A 21,341-nucleotide genomic window follows, 5' to 3' on the forward strand; every position below is an offset into this window, starting at 1 on the left:
TTCATAACAACATGATACACGTCTCTGAGTTGTTCTGCAGGAACTAAGGCCCCACCCAGTTTGATGGTGACTTCCGGCTGAGCGCAAGCATGGGGACCCCAGAGTGTTTGGAACCAGAGGCTGATGATGGAGCTACCTAGCGCACCACTCCGTTACCTCACCACCACCGAGTCAGAAGAGGGTTAGGAAGTTTGCAGCCTGTGTTATTCATCATTCAGTCATGTCTGACTCTTTATGACCTATGGACTGTAGCCCGCCAGGCTCCTCTGTCCATGGGATTCTCCAGGCAAGGATACTGGAATGGGTAGCCATTTCCTTCTCCAGGGGATCTTCCTGACCCAGGGTGAACCTGTGTATCCTCTGGCGCCTGCACTGGCAGGTGGAATCTTTACTGAGCCACCGGGGAAGCTCCACACACTACGCAAACCTCCTAGGAAATTTTGCCCATACAAACACGTTCACCAAAACTGTTACCAAATGCGGGTTCCTGTGCTAGATGCACAGTGGGGCCAATGATACCCACAGTCGACAGTCTGGAGCAGAGAAAGGTTTATTGAAGGGCCATGCAAGGAGACTGGTGCCTTGCATCCAAGGAACCCCCAAACTCGCTGAAGGGTTTCAGCAAACCATTTTTAAAGGGATGGCTGGTTTTGCAGACCTGGCACAAGAATTTCATGTTCTCACAGATGTCCAAGTAGGTCAGGTCACAAAGACCCTATAAACCTACAAGACAAACGTTATTCTCTGTTTTAAAACTTTTGGTTGGAAAAATGTTAATTTTTAAAGGGCAGAGACTTGATTATGGGTTCGCCTGTATACTTTAGGCTATAGGCAACATTCTTAACCCAAAGCAGAAACCATAGACTACAAAGGTTATAGTAAAACAATCGACCCAATATGGGGTCAGATTTGTTGTTCCCTATTACAGCCTTGCAATAAAACATTCTGCTCCAAACTCCAAAATTTTGGTTTGACGGGCTTCCCTGGTGGCTCAGATGGTAAAGAATCTGCGTGCAATGCAAGATATGCAGGCAGGCACAGGAATCAAATTCCACAACAGGAGAACTGAGGTCTGCTGGGAGTCTGACCCACGCGCCACTCCTTTGGGTCTCAGCCAAACACAACCTAGAGCACATATCTGGGTCCTCATGCCCGAATCCCTGTCCGGCACGACCTTGATTTAACCCATAACATCCAGAATCCAGTGTGTTAGCAACCCCGATGCCCAAAGACCACTTTCTACAGGGCAGCACCCCCTTCCCCGAGCCTGGAGCCCTTCTCTCCCAGCACCGCCCCACGCCCTTCCGCCTGCACCAAGACTACAAGTCCCAGCGTGCAGTGCGGCTCGTGTACTGTCCCGCCGGCCCACGTTGGCATTCGCCGGGGGCGCGCCGCCCGGAGCACGTGCGCGGTGACGTCGACGCGCCAACGTGACTAGCGGTCGTGGCGCTCTGGGTTTCTGGGCCTGCACCAGTTCCAATACGGCGGCGAGAGCCGTGGGCTCGCGACTCAGTTTGAGCGCGCTGCGCTGTGTGAATCTGCGAGGCCGTTGGGAAGGGTCGTCTTTTGTAGCCTCTTCCCCCGGGCCTGCGGCTCCGCGTCCCAGATGGACAAGGTGTGCGCCGTGTTCGGAGGCTCCCGGGGCATCGGCAGGGCGGTGGCCCGCTTGATGGCCCAGAGAGGCTATCGATTGGCCATCGTCGCCCGGAATCTGGAGGGGGCCAGAGCCGCGGCCGGGGACCTGGGCGGTGGGTACCGACCGGGGTCGCACCCCCTCTTCGCGCGGCCAGTGTGGGTACGAGAAGCCGTCTTGGGCGCCCTCCCCGCCATGCTGGGCGAGGGGTGGCGCAGACGTGCCCGGGTCTCACGCGGAGGCCCGCGCGTGTGCGCATGCGCAGGCAGTGCCGCCTCGGGCCGCTGGGGCTGCGCTAGTACGTGGTGTGCGTGGGCTCGCTTCCCGGCGGCCACAGCGTTGAAGCACTGTTATGCCGTGATGACCTTCACCAAGGGACAGTGAGATCGTTCCGCCAAATTCCGCTAAAATTTCATCCCCCCCTGTCTATTAGGAATGGATTCGCAGTTGCTTTGCGAATTTAGTCTCTGGCTGGTAGTGAGACGGGGTGCTGTGAAGGATCGAGCTCGCAGCTAGTTAGGAGGGCTGGGCTCAGAGGCACCTCGTTCACTGTCGGGGCAACTTTCTTCACATAGGTCTCCAGAGGTTTAAGAAGGTAATTTTAGTGTTAATGTACCACGCAAGGTTAGCCAGAAAATAATTGTTTACTTTTTTTTTTTAATGGCAGTGTTAAGTGGTATAATGTTGAATAAAGAGTGCTTTCTTTGAAGCTTAATTTTCTTTCTTTTTTTTTTTTTTTGTATTTAAACATTCCAGAAAGTGGACTTTTAAAAAAACGTAACAGTTTTTAGTAAAATTTTTTTTCATGATTTGTGCTTTCAGCACTTTAAAAAACAGCTTCCTGCTTTGTTTCATCTCTTCTAATAGTCACGCTATAATAATGGCCATGTAAGATTGTGCTGTAGTTAAACAGAAAAACCCTAGAGTTTATTTCAAAGCCAGGAAACCAGTTCGACAAGAATGTAACTGAATTAAACATTAAGCGTATATATGCAAGCGTGTTCAGTCGTGTCCCACTCTTTGCAACCCCATGGACAGTAGCTGCACCAGGCTCCTCTGTCCATGGAATTTTCCAGGCAAGAATACTGGAGTGGGATGCCATTTCCTTCTCCAGGGGATCTTCCCAACCCTGGGATTGAACTCGTGTCTCTTGTGCCTCCTGTATTGCAGGCAGATTTTTTACTGCTAAGCCACTGGGACTGTCTCAAGTTTACAAAACAGGAATATAAAACTGAGGACTGCTGAGTTAAATGGCATAGGGTCAGTGTCAAAACTGTAAATATTTGTAGGTGACTCATACAAAGTGTTATGAACATGGGAAAGGTGCTCCCCCTTAAAAAAGTGTTTTACAGTTTACATTCTGTTGCATTACTTTGCTTCTGCTTGTTCCCCGCCTTCCTCCATCCAGTTTCTTAGACTGAACTCATGAGATCAGGAATCTGGGACTCAATCGTCCTTTATCTCGAGTTCTGGATAGAACAGATCTAAGGCCTCCCTGGTGGCTCAGAAGGTGAAGAATCCCTCTGCAATGCAGGAAGACTCAGTTTGGATCCCTGGGTTGGGAAGATCACCTGGAGAAGGGAAATGGCTACCTACTCCGGTATTTTTACCTGGAGAATTCCATGGACAGAGGAGCCTGGGGGGCTACAGTCCAAAAGGTTGCAAAGAGTCAGACCCTCCTGAGTGGGACATGACTGAATAATTGACACTACTACACTAGCTCATAGGACTTCCCTGGTGGCTCAGATGGTAAAGCGTCTGTCTACAATGCAGGAGACCCAGGTTCGATCCCTGGGTCAGGAAGATCCCCTGGAGAAGGAAATGGCACCCCCTTCCAGTACTATTGCCTGGAAAATCCCATGGATGGAGGAGCCTGGTAGGCTATAGTCTATGGGATCGCAAAGAGTTGGACATGACTGAGCGACTTCACTTCACTGACACTAGCTCATAGTAGATGTTTGATGAATGTGTACTGAATCATTTTTACAACCAAGGTATACTTTATTAGTAACTCTAATTTAATTTTGTTGTGTAGGAGATCATTTGGCATTGAGCTGTGATGTTGCCAAAGAACATGATGTTCAAAATACATTTGAAGAGATAGAGAAAAATTTAGGTCGTGTTAATTTCTTGGTAAATGCAGCTGGAATTAACAGGTTGGTCACAAATTTAAGTATGTTTCTAATTTTTTTTCCTCCTAATTTTCTTTTGATCAATATGAGTTAGTATATTAACTTGTTTTACTTCTAATTGGAAGAAAAGTTATGTATTTTAAAATTTGGTCTGTCAAGCTGCACACTCTTTTCATTGTTTTATATTGAGATTATAATAAGGGTTTCATTTAGTTTTTGTGTGTGTCAAAATGTTATTACAGAGTAAAAAAACCCTTTTGAACTAAACGTGTACTATTGGAATAGTTATATGTGTGTGTAGTACAGGTATAATATGATGCCTGGGAAGTGTACATATTAAGGGTACAATTTAGTTTTAACATTGTAATCAACACCCATATTGAGCTGAAGAACTTTACCAGAAATCCAGAAGACTCTCTTGTTTTCTTCCCAATTAGTACTTCCTTTTAGGTTACCACTGTTGTGACTATATGTTTCCTCACAGATCAAGTTTAAAATGGGCTCTCCAGGTGTTCTAACTCAGAGGCAAAGCTCTTCTTATATTCTACTTTTAGAAAAAAAAATGTTATCTATTTCTTGACTTTTTAATTTGTCTTGCCCCATTTTTAAGTCACATGGGATTGTTTTGGTTTGATTTGCTTTTTTGGTAGGGATAGCCTCTTAGTAAGGACAAATACTGAAGATATGCTGTCTCAGCTCCACACTAACCTCCTGGGCTCCATGCTGACCTGTAGAGCTGCCCTGAAGACAATGATTAAACAGCAGAGAGGGTCCATTGTGAATGTAGGTGAGTCTTTACCTCTGCATGTATAGTATTATCTCATGGCACCACAGAAATTTAATCAACTGATTGGGAGTTTATTTACCTGTGAAACTTGGACAGAATGTGTCTTTATTACCCATGGAAAAAGCATTTTATAAACTGATTAATAGGTGAAACAGGAATCACCCATTCACATCCTTCTAGTGGTCAAGCAGGTGTCATGGAGTGACACCACCAGGTACTGGGGAAGTGACAGCACCGCCGGGAGATACCTGACCTGAGGCACCCAGCTTTGGTGTCCAAAGGCTGTGTGGAACAGCTCCAATCCAGCAGGTTGTTGCTGTGCACAAATGTGGTTCAGTTTGACCCGCTCTTTTGCATGTTTAAGAAAAATTGGGCACCCTGATTCTTACATGAAACCACATTTTCAAAATGTGATCAAGGAAAGAAAAACTTGCAGTTGGTGAGGGCTAAAAAATGACCTCTGTAGCAGCTGTGTGTGTCACTAGTAAATCCAGCACAGAGGTTTGTGAGGAGGTTTACTTAAGAGGATAACCTTTTCAGTGTTTAGAATGGATGTTAAGTAACTCCTGGGCTTCAGTTCACCTGCCCCATAGGGCAGAGTGGAGTGTGTGCATGTAGACTTTAAAATGCAGAGTGACTTGAGATTTTGTTTCAATGTGGTAAAGTGAGAATAGCAGCATGCCTGCCACCTCCCATTTAAGTGGTGATACCTTATAGGCCACAAAAAAAGGGATGCGGCTTCTTAGAGTAAGTGACCCTACTCTAAAACAGGAAGTGTCTTTCCAAGCCAGAATACAGAGTGCTTCCTTTTTGAAATTGACTAAAGGAAAGAATATTGTGCTAATAAGAATTAGAACGTTTTGGACATTTACCCTTAAAAAGGTGAGAGGTCGATTTTCTTCTGAAAGATTAGTAACTGAGCTGACTTTTTCTTTCTGACATAGCCAGGTAATGATCTGGGTTCTTGTAAGCTGGTATACTACCATGCACATCTCTCCTGGTAAAGGGGGTGTATTTGTTCAGCTCTGAAACATCCCCTCTTTAGACATGCACAAAACAAATTCCCTATCAGCCTTTTGCTTACATGCAGACTTTTAGACTTGTGCTGTAAGTCAATAAAATAGACTATTGAAAATAAGTTAGGGATCTCTATGGCAACCCACTCCAGTACTCTTGCCTGGAAAATTCCATGGGTGGAGGAGCCTGATAGGCTATAGTCCATGGGGTCGCTAAGAGTCGGACACGACTGAAGTGACTTAGCAGCAGCAGCAGCCAGGTCCTCACCACCATTCTGTGCAAAACAAAGAACTCTCTCACCCAAAGGAAAAAATGGACATCAAGGTTGATTACCAGCTCCCAGCCTGTCCAGCCTCTGGCCGATCTCCAGAATTCCTTGCCCCAGCCATTTAAGAGATAACTACTCTGAACAACATTGGAGAAGAACAGGTCCCCTTAAGACAGTAGCTTTCCACATAAATGCCTATATATACTTACTCTTTCCTTGGGTTAGTGCAGCAGCTCACTAATCTGAATGCTGCCGCTTCTCGCCTCATTAAAGGTGATCTGTTCCTGTAAAGTGCTGGTCTGGTTCTTTTTCCAAACTTTGTCTTCTCTAACTCCCTTACCCTGCATTACATATACAGGTCACTGATGCAGAAAATGACTTCCCCAACTTCTGTTCTGCAAGAATTTATTTGCATACAGTGGATACTTGGGTTATAAATTATTCTTTCATATTCATATAATTGAGCCACCCAAGAATCTTTATATTAGGCAGTACAAGTTGATACATCTCTGAAGGTAACTAAATTACAATTTTACAAAAAGTTTACAGTAGAAGCTTTGCTAATTTAATCAACAGTAGTTGAAATTTAGTAAAATTTATCTTCAAATGAACTGTTTTTTAGCTGGAAATAAAAACTTCATGCCTGTGTTGTACATCATAAAATCAGTCTTGACCTGGCTTATCTGTTCTGGTTTTAACCTCTTCCTCCTGGAAGCCTCTATAAACTCTGTAGACTTTTTATCAAGTTCCACCTCCTCAGAGATGAGTATGAAGTGCCTGTCATTTAGTGGATCAGTTCTCAGCCCCTGCCTAGTCCTCTGGGTTCTACATGAGCTTCTTTTGGCCCGTTTCTGAGCAGACTCAGACTCTTAAGTCTTGCTACTCAAATGACAATCGTTAGTATTCCTCATTTTAGCAAAAAGTGAGGGCTTATACCTTGTCTGTTTACTATAGACTATCTGAACGTGCAGAATAATGACCCCATGATTGTGGTTTGAATTTGCTCTCATTTCTTTTTCTAGGAAGTGTTATTGGTTTAAAAGGCAATTCTGGCCAATCTGTATACAGTGCCAGTAAAGGAGGATTAGTCGGATTTTCACGTGCTCTTGCCAAAGAAGTGGCAAAAAAGAAAATTAGAGTGAATGTAGTTGCACCAGGTGAGTGGAAACTTTTTTCTTTTAATTTATGTGAATCTATGGTTTTATAAACGGAGAAGGCAATGGCACTCCACTCCAGTACTCTTTCCTTGGAAAATCCCATGGACAGAGGAGCCTGGTGGGCTGCAGTCCATGGGGTCACTAAGTCGGGCAGGACTGAGCGACTTTACTTTCACTTTTCACTTTCATGCATTGGAGAAGGAAATGGCAACCCACTCCAGTGTTCTTGCCTGGAGAATCCCAGGGACGGGGGAGCCTGGTGGGCTGCCGTCTATGGGGTTGCACAGAGTCGGACACGACTGAAGCAACTTAGCAGCATGGTTTTATAAAATAATAGCAAAGACTGGTCTTGTGTTAGTAAGGACACCATTGTCACCAAGCGCTTCTCAGGGGTCTGGGGACAGGAGCAGGGACCCCACAAGGAACATGGAGCATGGTGATGGTGGGGTTTGAACTCTGTCTGATGGGGCTGGGGGCTGAGACTCAGGCCAGGCATGCTGTATCTGTGCTGGACACAAGAGAAACTCCCCATTTTAAAGTCAGGCATAACTTGGAACTCTCAAGAACTGAATGTACGAATGTCAAGTAAATGGGGTGAGGCGTATTGGTGACATATATACTGCAGTTGAGCCCAAGTTGTATCCCTTTGCAGAACTGTTTGCATTTTAATTGTCTTTGTCCTCTTTGGGGATGTGTTATTGACTTGCTGCTCACTGGGATACAGTGTTTGCTAATTTAGATGTCATCAGTTTGTCAAAGCAGAACTTTTCAAACAATGCATCCATTCCCTAATATAGTCCCTGCATCTAGATTAAAGAAATAACACATCTTTATATTTAAAATATCTGAATAGCACTGTCATACAATGTGCTTTCCATAACAGTACGAATCAGAGGAGGTAATCCAACAAGGCTGCCTTGGTGATGTCCTTTGCACATTTCATGACATAATCGCCTGCAGTAACTGACTTACTGATAACCTGAGAGACTCTGCGGGTTTGGTTCCAGACACCCCAGCAGAACGCGTATCACAGTAAAGCAGTCAGCAAACTTTGTTTTCCAATGCACATAAAAATTATGTTTATACTGTACTGTAGTCTATTAAATGTGCAGTAACACTGTATCTAAAAAACTAATGTTCATACCATAATTTAAAAATACCACAAGATTGGATCCTCTTTGACCCATCTCCTAAAGTAATGGAAATTTTAAAAAAAAGCAAATGAGACCTAATTAAACTTAAAGCTTTTGCACAGCAAAAGACACTGTAAATAAGATGGAAAGGCAACCCTCAGAATGGGAGAAAATACTTGCAAACAAACAATTGACAAAGAATTAATCTCTAAAATATATAAGCAGCTCATGCAGCTCAATATGGGAAACACAAACAACCCAATCAAAAAATGAGAAGACCTAAACAGACATTTCTGCCAAGAAGAAATCCAGATGAGCAATAAACACGTGAAAATACGCTCCACATTGCTCAATAAGACACATGTACACCAGTGTTCACTGTAGCTAGGACATGGAAGCAACCTAGATGTCAATCAACAGCTGAATGGATAAAAAAGCTGAGGTACATATCAATTCAGTTTTTTAGTCGTGTCCGACTCTTTGTGACCCCATGGACTACAGCATGCCAGGCTTCCCTGTCCACCACCAACTCCTGGAGCCTACATAAACTCATGTCCATCACTCTGGTGATGCCATCCAACCATTACCTCCTCTGTCGTCCCCTTCTCCTCCCACCTTCAATCTTTTCCAGCATCAGGGTCTTTTCCAGTGAGTTGGTTTTTTGTATCAGGTGGCCAATGTATTGGAGTTTCAGCTTCAGCATCAGTCCTTCCAATGAATATTCAGGACTTGTTTCCTTTAGGATGGACTGGTTGGATCTCCTTGCAGTCCAAGGGACTCTCAAGAGTCTTCTCCAACACCACAGTTCAAAAGCATCAGTTCTTTATCACTCAGCCTTCCTTATGGTTCAACTCTCATATCCATACATGACTACTGGAAAAACTATAGCTTTGACTCGACGGACCTTTGTTGGTAAAGTAATTATCTCTGTTTTTTAATATGTTGTCTAGGTTGGTCATAGCTTTTCTTCCAAGAAGCAAGTGTCTTTAATTTCACGGCTACAATCACCATCTGCAGTGACTTTGGAGCCCAAGAAAATAAAGTCTGTCACTGTTTCCATTGTTTCCCCATCTATTTACCATGAAGTGATGGGACTGGATGCCATGATCTTAGTTTTCTGAATGTTGAGTTTTAAGGCAGATTTTTCACTCTCCTCTTTCACTTTTATCAGGAGGCTCTTTAGTTCTTCACTTTCTGCCGTAAGTGTGGTATCATCTGCATATCTGAGCTTATTGATATTTCTCCCAGCAATCTTGATTCCAACTTGTGCTTCATCCAGCCTAGCATTTTGTATGATGTACTCTGCATATAAGTTAAATAAGCAGGGTGACAATATACAGCCTTGATGTACTCCTTTCCTGATTTGGAACCAGTCTGTTGTTCCATGTCCAGTTCTAACTGTTGCTTCCTGACCTGCATACAGATTTCTTAAGAGGCAGGTCAGGGTTTGGTATTCCCACCTCTCAGAATTTTCCACACTTTGTTGTGATCTACACAGTCAAAGCGGGAGTAGATGTTTTTCTGGAACTCTCTTGCTTTTTCAATGATCCAGCGGATGTTGGCAATTTGATCTGTGGTTCCTCTGCCTTTTCTAAAACCAGCTTGAACATCTGGAAATTCATGATTCATGTACTATTGAAGCCTGGCTTGGAGACTTTTGAGCATTACTTTGCTAGCAAGTGAGATGAGTGCAATTGTGCGGTAGTTTGAGCATTCTTTGGCATTGCCTTTCTTTGGGATTGGAATGAAAACTGACTTTTTCCAATCCTGTGGCCACTGTTGAGTTTTCCAAATTTGCTGGCATATTGAGTGCAGCACTTCCACAGCATCATCTTTTAGGATTTGAAATAGCTTAACTGAAATAGCTCAATTCCACTTCCACTAGCTTTGTTCGTAGTGATGCTTCCTAAGGCGCACTTGACTTCACATTCCAGGATGTCTGGCTCTAGATAAGTGATCACACCATCGTGATTATCTGGGTCGTGAAAATCTTTTTTGTACAGTTCTTCTGTGTATTGTTGCCACCTCTTCTTAATATCTTCTGCCTCTGTTAGGTCCATACCATTTCTGTCCTTTATTGAGCCCATCTTTGCATGAAATGTTCTCTTGGTATCTCTAATTTTCTTGAAGAGATCTCTAGTCTTTCCCATTCTGTTGTTTTCCTCTATTTCTTTGCATTGATCTCTGAGGAACGCTTTCTTATCTCTCCTTGCTATTCTTTGGAACTCTACATTCAGATGCTTATACCTTTCCTTTTCTCCTTTGCTTTTCACTTCTCTTCTTTTCACAGCTATTTGTAAGGCCTCCTCAGACAGCCATTTTGCTTTTTTGCATTTTTTTCCATGGGGATGGTCTTCATCCCTGTCTCCTGTACAATGTCACGAACCTCCATCCATAGTTCATCAGGCACTCTATCAGATCTAGTCCCTTAAATCTATTTCTCACTTCCACTGTATAATCATAAGGGATTTGATTTAGGTCATACCTGAATGGTCTAGCAGTTTTCCCTACTTTCTTCAATTTGAGTCTGAATTTGGCAATAAGGAGTTCATGATCTGAGCCACAGTCAGCTCCTGGTCTTGTTTTTGCTGACTGTATAGCTTCTCCATCTTTGGCTGCAGAAAATATAATCAATCTGATTTTGGTGTTGACCATCTGGTGATGTCCATGTGTAGAGTCTTCTCTTGTGTTGTTGGAAGAGGGTGCTTGTTATGACCAGTGCATTTTCTTGGCAAAACTCTATTAGCCTTTGCCCTGCTTCATTCCGCATTCCAAGGCCAAATTTGCCTGTTACTCCAGGTGTTTCTTGACTTCCTGCTTTTGCATTCCAGTCCCCTATAATGAAAAGGACATCTTTTTTGGGTGTTAGTTCTAAAAGGTCTTGAAGGTCTTCATAGAACCGTTCAACTTCAGCTTCTTCAGCCTTACTGGTTGGGGCATAGACTTGGATAACTGTGATTTTGAATGGTTTGCTTTGGAAACGAACAGAGATCATTCAAATACTGCATTTCGGGTTCTTCTGTTGACCATGGTGGCTACTCTGTTTCTTCTGAGGGATTCCTGCCCACAGTAGTAGATATAATGGTCATCTGAGTTAAATTCCCCAATTCTAGTCCATTTTAGTTCTCTGATTCCTAGAATGTTGATGTTCACTCTTGCCATCTCCTGTTTGACCATTTCCAATTTGCCTTGATTCATGGACCTAACACTGCAGGTTCCTATGCAATATTGCTCTTTACAGCATCAGACCTTGCTGTCTGAGGCACCAGGGAAGTTGAAACATGTACTACTGTATGTAGAATAGGTGGCTAATGGGAGGTTTCTGTCTAACACGCAGAGCTCGTCCCACTGCTCTGGCAACCTGGAGAGGTGAGATGGGAGGGAGGGTGGGAGGCAGGGTCTCGAGGGAGGGTTTATACATGTACCTGTGGCTGATTCATGTTGTTGAATGGCAGAAGCCAACACAACATTGTAAAGCAGTTATCTTCCAGTTAAAAATAAACTGAAAAATACTTTATTGCTAAAAAATGCTAACCATCATCTGAACCTTCAGTGAGTCAGTCTGTAGTGATGACATCAATGGTCACTGATTACAGACAGCACAGCAAATACAGTAATAATGAAAAGTCAGAAATACTGTAAGAATCACCAAAATGTGACCCAGAGTCGTGAACTGAGCAAAGGCTGTTGGGAAAATGACACTGATCGACTTGCTTGATCCAGAGTTACCACAAACCTGCAACTTGTAAAAAAACCAAAAATGCAGTATCTGCAAGGCCCCTTAAATCAAGGTCAGCCTGTACTCCAGAAAGCCAGTGTTTGTAGAGAAGAAAGTATTAATATCACAGGTCACATACGTTTGTTTTCAAAATGGAGAAGATGCCTTTCACTGGGTGTCACTGTGCCTCAGAGAGCTACCCCATATTCACATTAGAATTTCAACACAGAGAGGAATTTGAAGGAAAAAAGATACTTTACCCAGACTTAGGAGGGAGAAATTCTTTTGAAAAGTGACTCTGAAGTAGTCGATTTTAACAGTGATTGTAGCTGTAGTTGCTTCTTTAGTGAGTGAAGGGGCCTCTGTGTGATTCCTTTTATATCGTACAAACTTTAGGTCTTTCTGTGTTTTTCATAATATGATCTTTCTAAACTGTCTGGATCTTCCAATTTTATAACTTTTACCTTTATGTTATTTGCCTTTTGACAAATTACTAGTTCATAAATATTGCCTGGATTAGTTGAGACTAATAAAAAGGTGCTAAAACTCAAATCTGCGTTATCACTCGTGAGCTGGTATGACGGTAGGCTTGGTTATTGTGCTTTCAAAGACAATGGATACCCTCCTGTAGTTTTGCTGGCTGCCACGGGACCTCTGTCCCAGCTTGCTGAGGGCACTGCGGCTGGTGCCCTGGGGGTTCGTGAGGAGGCTGAGGGCAACCTGGGCCACTCTGCCCAGTGTGGCCGAGAGCTGCCCACCAGCAGGGACTGGGGCACTGTCAGGAGTGGCCTGTGTCCCCATCGAGTGGCTCCATATCCGTAAACATTTGGGAAGTGACTCGATAGGTGCATTCTTTTTTTAAAGGTAATCCCGTAGTGGCCCTGTGGTCTTGACGGTGCTGTGAGTGTGTGTGCGCTTCGTGCGGCCCAGTTGGGTGTTATTGTTAGCCGACTTTAATGTGCAAAGTAGATGGTTTGTGGGTTGGGGGCGTCTATTATGTGCTTCCTGCTGTTTGGATTGTAGTAGTGTGAGTGATGGAGAGTCAGCTCTGGGTCACAGTGAGCTGCAAGCTGCATGCTTTGAGCGTGATGCAAGTGTGCCTCACTTCTAGTAACTCATTCAGCAGACTCCCCGAGTGTGTCCCGTGTGCCAGGGTTGGCAGTGCTCCAGATTAGAAACACAAATAAGGTGTTTGCGTCACAGGGAAATAAGTGCAGTGGGAAAGACAGGCGTGTAAACAGATAAGTACACTGCCATGTGATGAATGCAAAGTCGGTACCCGCATGATGCTATGGAAACGCCGGAGAAGGAATGCTGAATTCTGTCAGTCAATTAGTTGTTAAGGCAACAGACTAAACAGTGCGAATCCAGTTTGGTCCAAAGGGAAATCTTATGAGTGTTAGGGAAGTGTGCCTGTGTAGCCTTTCTAGAGATATTGCTTTCCAGTGCAATTTACACTGCAGGAAAGAGAAAACCTGTTGCCAGAAATGGGGATATTGAGTAGACTGAACTTTACTATGTTATATTGGCTGTAGTGTAATATATGAGATTGACTATGCTATAAGCCTGGTATGAATATGCTTCATTAACCAGAAGCTAAGTACAAGCTGAAATGGTAGCATCTAATTGATTCTATGGGTTCTTTGTTAATTTTAGATAGTGATTTCAACCAGATTCTTCAGATCTTTGAACAGAGCTGAAAAACATCGGAATTAATATTTTTATATTTTTAAGTTTATTTATTTTTTAGTTGAAGGATAATTGCTTTCAGAAGTTTGTTGTTTTCTGTCAGACAGTAACATGTACCAGCCATAGGGTGTACATATATCCCCTCCCTCTGGAACCTCCCTCCCATCTCCCTCCCACTCCACCCCTCTAGGTTGATACAGAGCCTGTTTGAGTTCCCTGAGTCACACAGCAAATTCCCATTGGCTGTCTATTTTACATATGGTAATGTAAGTTTCCACTTTACTCTCTCCATACATCTCACTCTCTCCTCCCCTCCCCTCTTTTCCATAGGTCTGTTCTCTATGTCTGTTTCTCCACTGCTGCCCTGAAAATGCATTCTTCGGTGCCATCTTTCTAGATTCTGTGTATATGCATTAGTATATGACATGTATCTTTCTCCTTCTGACTCACTTCACTCTGAATAATAGGCTCCAAGTTCACCCACTGCGTCCTCAGGACTGACGCAGCTGTGTCCCCTTTAGTGGCTGAGTATATTCTGTGGTGTCTGTGCCGCCGCTCCTCTACCCAGTCGTCTGTCAGTGGGCGCCTAGGTTGCTCCCACGTTCCAGCTGCGGTAAGCAGTGCTGCAGTGGGCGCTGGGGTGCGTGTGTCTTCTTTCTCAGTTTTGGTTTCCTCAGGGTATATGCCCAGGACTGGGATTGCTGGGTCACATGGTGGTTTTTAAGGAATCTCCATACCGTCTTCCGCAGTGGCTGTATCGGTTTATATTCCCACCAACAGTGCAAGAGGGCTCCCTTTTCTCCACATGCTCTCCAGCAGTTATTGTTCGTAGACTTTTTGATGATGATCATTCTGACTGGTGTGAGGTGGTATCTCATTGCGATTTTGGTTTTCATTTCCCTAATAATGCGTGATGTTGAGCATCTTTTCATGTGTTTGTTAGACATCTGTATTTCTTTTTTTCCACTTTTTGATTGGGTTGTTGAATATGTTTATTTTTAATGTTAGTTTTCCTGGTCACCTTCAAGTGGAGATTCTGATGAAGGAAAAATCAGTTAAAAAGCAAATCATAATAGGAAAAACAAAGAACAAGCAAATTAATAAATTAGCCTATCATTTGCTTCCTAATGATTTTTAACTTTTTAAAGATAAGTTAGTTGCTAATTTTGGTATTACATTAGCTATAAATTTCCCGTCATTGATAAATGTTACTGATTATTATAACATGAGAAACAGAATATTTGATAAATTGAAACTATCTATTTTGGATACATTACTTTTAAAACTGTGTTTTCAGTAGATAATACAAACACATGGTACAAAATTAAAAAGTACAAAGAAGCTTACAGTGAAAAGTGAGTTGTCTTCTGGCCATTCAGTGCCTTCCTCAGAGGCAACCTCTGCAGCTGCTTTTCTCTGTATTTCACTTACAAGCTAGTGAAGTGTGTGTGGTGTGTGTGTGTCGTTTTCTCTGCAGTTCATCTATAAGCCAGTTAAGTGTGTGTGTGATGTGTATAGTTTTCTCTGTATTTCATGTATTACCCAGTAAAGTGTGTGTGTGGCGTGTGTAGTTTTCTCTGTATTTCATATGTAAGTCAGTAAAGTGTGTGTGTGTGTATAGTGTTCTCTGTATTTCATATATAAGCCACTGACATGTGTGTGTTCTGTCCCTGAGGCAGCCTCTGCGATAGCTCTAAGGGACTGATGCAAAGAGCCAAGATACATGGGAGTTTTTGTGACGAAAGCCAGGTTGTCAGAACATCACAAGATTACTGTTTATTAGAGGAAACCAGACCTCTCAAATTAAGAAATTTGGTGCTTCTCTGTGTATGAAGATGCAAGTGTCTGGGCTCCCTGAAGTCACTCCTCTGACGTGCGCTCGGCGAACGCCTGGGCCAGCGTCCTGGGCTCCCGTCCCGAGCCCCTGCGGGCGCAGTGTTGGGGCGGGGTCCCGCAGGGCACGGCCTGCAGCGGCAGCAGCCCGTCGGTGTCTGCCCGAGGCCCTTGGGGCTCAGCGATGCGGCGCCCATTGCAGCAGCCTTTGTTCGCTCATGTGGCAGCAGCGCGTGTCATTCACAACACACGCGTGTAAGAGTGTCTGTACCTTGCTTTCCGCATAGAGCGGTCTCTGCTGGAGTTGAGTCCATGTGATTACATGTAGAACTGTTTCACCTCTTAAATAATAGCTTTCTGGCAGTGTAACTGACATAGTGTAATGCGCCCATTTAGACGGTCTGATGTACTGGGCTGAGTGCAGTCACACAGTTGTTCCATCATCACTGTGGCCCACTTGAGAACACGTAGTTTCATCATCCCAGAAGAAACCCTGGAGCCCCGAGCGTTCGGGAGTCCCCATTTCCTTCAGTCTCCCCAGCCTTCCCCAGCCACTCACCCGCCTCCCGTCTCTCCACGGAAGACGGGTGTCTGGCCGTCTGTCCTCAGGTGGTAGAAGCCGGCAGTGTGTTTCACGGGTACGCGGGGGTCCTGTGACCTGTGCCTGCCAGTGGGCACTTCCGGTGTTGCTTCTGCTCTTCTGCTGGTTCAGCTGCTGACACTGCAGCAGTACTTGTGCGTGATTCATTTTGCCCGCACGTGAGTGCGTGTCACAGGGGACTAAACCTTCGAGGACTAAAGCGTGTGACATTTGGGCAGATGGCACAGCAGTCATGGGTTTCTCTGGGGACCCTCGGTGTCTTTGTTAGTTGCGGAGCTTTGTGCTCATGACTGGGGCGGAGGCTGGCTGGCGGGTGCTGCAGAAGCTTGGCAGACGCGGCGGACACGCCTCTCGGTGCTCTTCTGCGGGTAGCGGTTTGCCACGCCGCCTCCCTGTGCATTTTCACAGATGTGATATTAGGGCACACACACTTGTTCTGGTGAAAATCTTGGTCTAGCTTTTGGCGACAGTCTTATCTCCCTAAAAAAGTGTCAGGGCTTATTTTAAGTCTTTCTAGGTCCTAGGAACTTGTGTCAGAGAACAGACATCTAAGCAGGGAGCTTTATCCTGCAGGTGGTGGTGCTGATGCCTGAAGGAGGCTGACATCCTGGTGTCTTATTTAAATGTAAGATCTCTGCTATAGATCAACCTGTTTAAAACTGAAATAGTAACCAAGCCATATGGAAGTGAGATGCTGTTTGTTTATACTCTGTAACTAGCCAGGCCTTCCCTGGTGGCTCAGTGGTAAAGAATCCACCTGCCAATGCAGGAGACATGGGTTTGATCCCTGAGTTGGGAAGATCCCCTGGAGAAAGGAATGGCAGCCCACTCCAGTATTCTTGCCTGGAGAATCCCATGGACAGAGGAGCCTGGCGGGCTGCAGTCCATGCGGTCCCGAGAGAGGCTGACATGGCTGAGCGACTAAACAGCAACAGCAACATAGCTAGCCACGAATGGGTGAAGGAAGTTCATTTCCTTGGGAGCCGACAGATATAAACCCTCACTGGACAAGAACCATGCCCTTGCTTTTATGAGTAAGACTATCGGTTCCTAAGGCATTCCTGTCTGGAAGAAGTGTACCAAGCATGTGGTCATGGATGTGGAGTGCGGCAGCCGCACCCGTGTTCTCAGCTGAGCTCCTGTCCCTCCGTTCCCTCGCTGGCTGAAGGGGAGGTGGCTTTGCAGCCACCGAAGCCTCTACCTGGTCAGTGGCAGTCGCAATGACGTCATCTTCGCACGGTGGCACTGACTGGGGTTTTTCATTTGGATAGCCCAGCTTGAAAGGCATTCATTGTACATGTGTATGTCGTAAAATGAGCAGTGACGCAGGACTTCCAGAGCTTCATAAAATGGCATATTGCTTTGGGAGAGAGTCCTCTGGGGTCGAGGAGGGAGCAGACGTTGGGAAACAGTACGGGCATAAATGTGGGTGCGTGGAGTGTTTACAGACTACTGATATCCCTGTGAGGGTCTTCTGAGACGTGACAGAGAGTCCAGGAGCCTGTTTATTTGCCCTGGTTGTGAATGTATTTATATTTCAGGACCATGTTGTTCAGGAGCTGCAGCATAAAATAATAGTGAAATTTGGTAGGGGCCTGGACTAGTTCCACTTGAGACTGGTTTCATACTTTTGACTTGATTCCTTCATTTTTTTAATTTTATTTGACTTTGGGAGATGGTATGTATGAATTTTAAGAAGCTGCAGATACAGACTTAGGGCAGTTAAACTGCTGTCCATGAGCGTATAGTGGTGAATACATGGTGTGATACATTTGTCAAAACCAGACAGCTGTACAACCCAGCGGGTGAACCCTGACGTGAGCCGTGACTTTCTGTTGGTCCGTCGTGTAGCACACTCAGGCAGGGTGTTAATACTTAGGGGGTGCTGGGGGAGGCAGTGTGATAGGGGCTTGTGTGGGGACTCCCTCACCTTTCTGATCAGTTTTTCTGTAAACCTGCAGCTGCTCTAGAAAATAAAGTCTATTATTTGAAAAGAAAAAAAAAAAGCTTCTGGCAGTGAGAGAATGGTGCCAGGGTTTGGGACAGGTTCCTACTCTGCATGTCCAACATCGTGTCCAGGAGCAGATGCCAGCACCAGGGACAGCTGCCTTCCTCACAACCTGGCCTCTGCCCCCAGCTCTGGACTGGCAGCCACTGCTAGGCTCCCCGACTTACAGGTTCATTGAGGAGTTTGTTCTTGTTTAATCACTCAGTCGTACCCGACTCTGCGGCCCCATGGACTGCAGCACACCGGGCCTCCCTGTCCATCACCAACTCCCGGAGTTGACTCAAACTCATGTTGTTTGAGTCAGTAATGCCATCCAGCCATCTCATCCTCTGTCATCCCCTTCTCCTCCTGCTCTCAATCTTTCCCAGCATCAGGGTCTTTTCAAATGAGTCAGCTGTTCGCATCAGGTGGCCAAAGCATTGAAGCTTCAACTTTAGGAATGGAATTGAGGAATGGAATTCTTATTCATGTTTGTATCCATCCACCTATATTGTGCTAAAAGTTAGACCAAATATTTGGTGGTGAAATATTTTAGTGTTGAGTAACTCTTCATTGAATTAAACAAAAAAAATAAGGACTCGAATGTTTGATTATTAGCAAAATTCTGTTTCCTAAAACAAGATTTATTAATGATCTCAAATTAAATTTCCTTTGGTGAATGTTTTTAATTGAGCAAATGTTTCTTAGTGTCTACCCTTTTCAACTAAGCAGGCAAACGTTTCTGTTTCAGGATTCATTCACACAGATATGACGAAACACTTGAACGAAGAACATCTAAAGAAGAATATCCCTCTGGGGAGGTTTGGAGACGCCCTCGATGTGGCCCAGGCGGTCGTATTTCTTTTAGAGTCTCCGTATGTGACAGGGCACGTCCTGGTGGTGGATGGCGGCCTGCAGCTCACCATGTAGCCGAGCCCCGTCACTGCTGTTGGAGTCACGGGCAGTCTCTGTTGTACCTGTGTTTGCTAATCAAACCTGCTGATGCTACAGATGTTGATTTCTGTCTTCATACAAATATGTCTGTAAAGAACAGTGGGAGAGCAGCTGCATTTTCCAAATGACACGTGTCTTATGGGCAGTGTTAGTGTCCAGTCCCTCCTCACAGGGATTCCCTTCAGGAGCCCTGGTCTTCAGGTGTTCCCGCCCCTTATGAAAACAGTGTCCTGGGTCTGCGTGTAACCTCTGTATACTTCACATCATCTCCGTTGTTGTTCAGTCACTAACTTGTGTCTGACTCTTTGCAGCCCCTCACACTATAGCCGGCCAGGCTCCTCTGTCCATGGAATTTTCCCAGCAAGAATACTGGAGTGGGTTGCCATTTCCCTTTTCAAGGGATCTTCCCGACCCAGGGATCGAACCTGTGTCTCCTCATCTTCTGCTTCGGCAGGTGGATTCTTTACCACTGAGCCACCAGGGCAGCCGGAATCTGAGTCATTCTTAGATTACATATAATACTACCACAGTGTAAATGCTGTGTAAATAGTTGAAACACAGTGTAAATGCTATATAAATAGTTGATTTGTGGAACTTTAAAAAACATATTTAGACAGTAAAAACTTTAAAAAATATATTTTCTATCCATAGTTGGTTGAACCCATGGCTGTTGAGGCTGGATGCAGAGGGCCAACTGTCTAGATATTTTGCAAGTAATAAAACAGACGTTATCTTAATTTATGCATTTTGTTACACAAGTAGGAAAAACTATGAGTCTGATTGTCATTAGATACTTCGTTGTGATAGCTTACGGTGAACGGTGTTGGATTGGTGATCTCCGAAGATTTAACTTTGGGACCCGGGACCAGGGTTGATCACTCAAGAGCTTTTGTGGAGCAAGAGTTTTATTAAAGTGGAAAAGGACTGAGAAAGCTTCTTACACAGACATCAGAAGGGGGACAGAGAGTGCCCCCCTCACTAGTGTTAGCAAGGGGGTTAGATGCTTTTTAATTAAGTATAACAATAAAAGAATTCCTCAAGTTTGTGAAAATTTTACCGGACCTGCTCCCACAATTCACATTTTAGGATAACGGGATTAGGATTTAACAACAGAGAGATCCACCAGACCCACTCCCATAATACACATTTTAAGATATCAGGATTAGAGGGTTTTCAGGAAGGAGAAACTGTCCTCAAGCAGGATACATTGTTGTTATATAAACCTTAGAACAAAGTTTAAACTGAGTTGTTTGTTGGGTAATCATCAGTTCTGGGCTTAAAGAAAAAAATGTTTTATGTGGCTAAGACTAAAGAATGTAGAGAAAAAAAGAGCATTCGTCCTTTCCTCCTCCTTGAGAACCCCAGACCTCTCTCTCCTCAGGGACCCCTGGACTTCTTATCAACCTGCCTAGGAATTGGCTCTCTCAGCTGTACTGGGCCGAATACTCTAGAAGTTAACCTGGCAGGCCAAGTGCAAGTTAGACAAGCACACCGAAGCAGGAGGACCTGAAGGGCATCAGGCAGGTGCCTTAGCACGCCTGCTGGAGTTACCCACTGCAGCCCTCCGTCCGTCTCCTGAATAGTCAGCTGTTACACAGGCTGAGGAGAGCAGTTAGACACAGAGGTGACTGGAGTCCGGTTTCTTTGGTGGCACTGCTTCTGTGTGAGCAGCTGGGTACAACAGACTACACTGGGCAGAGGAGCCTCGTGGGCACGGTCCATGAGGCCAGAACTGGACACAACTTGGTGACTGAACAGCAGGTGTGGATGGCAGATGTGTCCTGTGGAAATCTCAGGGATGGTACTTGGTTTTAGTACCTGGTCCAGCTGTGAGTTGCATAGACCTCATCAGTTTAGGATGTGGAACTGGTGTTTCGTGGGTTGTGGTTTTTTTTTTTTTTTTTTTAATTCCTCAAAACTCTCAATTATCTGGCTTCTTAAAAACAGCATAAGAAATAATGATATTTTAAAAATTAAGAATTTTTGTGTTAATGAAAATAATGATTCTTATGTGAAAATTTTAGAAAAATAATAATTGTGAACAATCATTAGTAAATATGCAGTAATAGTGAGTGCAGTGTCTTTACAAGGAGCAGGTAAAGCATTAGTCTTAAATGAAAATACTTGTCTGAGATTAGAAATGTCACAAATTGAGTGAAAACATCAGATGATACCTATTTTGCATTGATCTCTTTTGTGAGAATAGCATGATAATTTTAAATATCACTGGGTTCATGTTGATTTTCATTATCATTTCAAATGTTTTAAATATTTACTGCATTTTAAAAAGTAATCTTTTTACAGTTTTATTGGAGCTGAACATCATTTTATGTAAACAGATTAATTTTATTGAAAGTCAGTACAAAAGTATGAATAGGATATAAAATGCAGACTGATAAAAATAATAAAGTCAAATCTGTGTTCTAAATCAA

General features: G+C 44.2%; 1 protein-coding gene and 1 non-coding gene across 2 annotated transcripts; both read left to right on the forward strand.

Annotated features, from left to right (window-relative positions):
* The first annotated feature begins 1,430 nt into the window (after window positions 1-1,430).
* CBR4 (carbonyl reductase 4) lies at window positions 1,431-21,341 on the forward strand. The gene is made up of 5 exons (XM_015093286.4): window positions 1,431-1,748; window positions 3,669-3,789; window positions 4,416-4,552; window positions 6,860-6,994; window positions 18,707-21,341. Exons 1-5 carry the CDS (start codon window positions 1,607-1,609, stop codon window positions 18,883-18,885), a joined length of 714 nt encoding a protein of 237 aa, XP_014948772.2. The 5' UTR covers window positions 1,431-1,606; the 3' UTR covers window positions 18,886-21,341.
* TRNAC-ACA (transfer RNA cysteine (anticodon ACA)) lies at window positions 3,365-3,437 on the forward strand. Its single transcript has one exon. It is a non-coding gene; the product is annotated as a tRNA-Cys (tRNA).

The sequence above is a fragment of the Ovis aries genome, chromosome 2 (assembly GCF_016772045.2).
Source record: "Ovis aries strain OAR_USU_Benz2616 breed Rambouillet chromosome 2, ARS-UI_Ramb_v3.0, whole genome shotgun sequence".
Classification (NCBI taxonomy): Eukaryota; Metazoa; Chordata; class Mammalia; order Artiodactyla; family Bovidae; genus Ovis; species Ovis aries.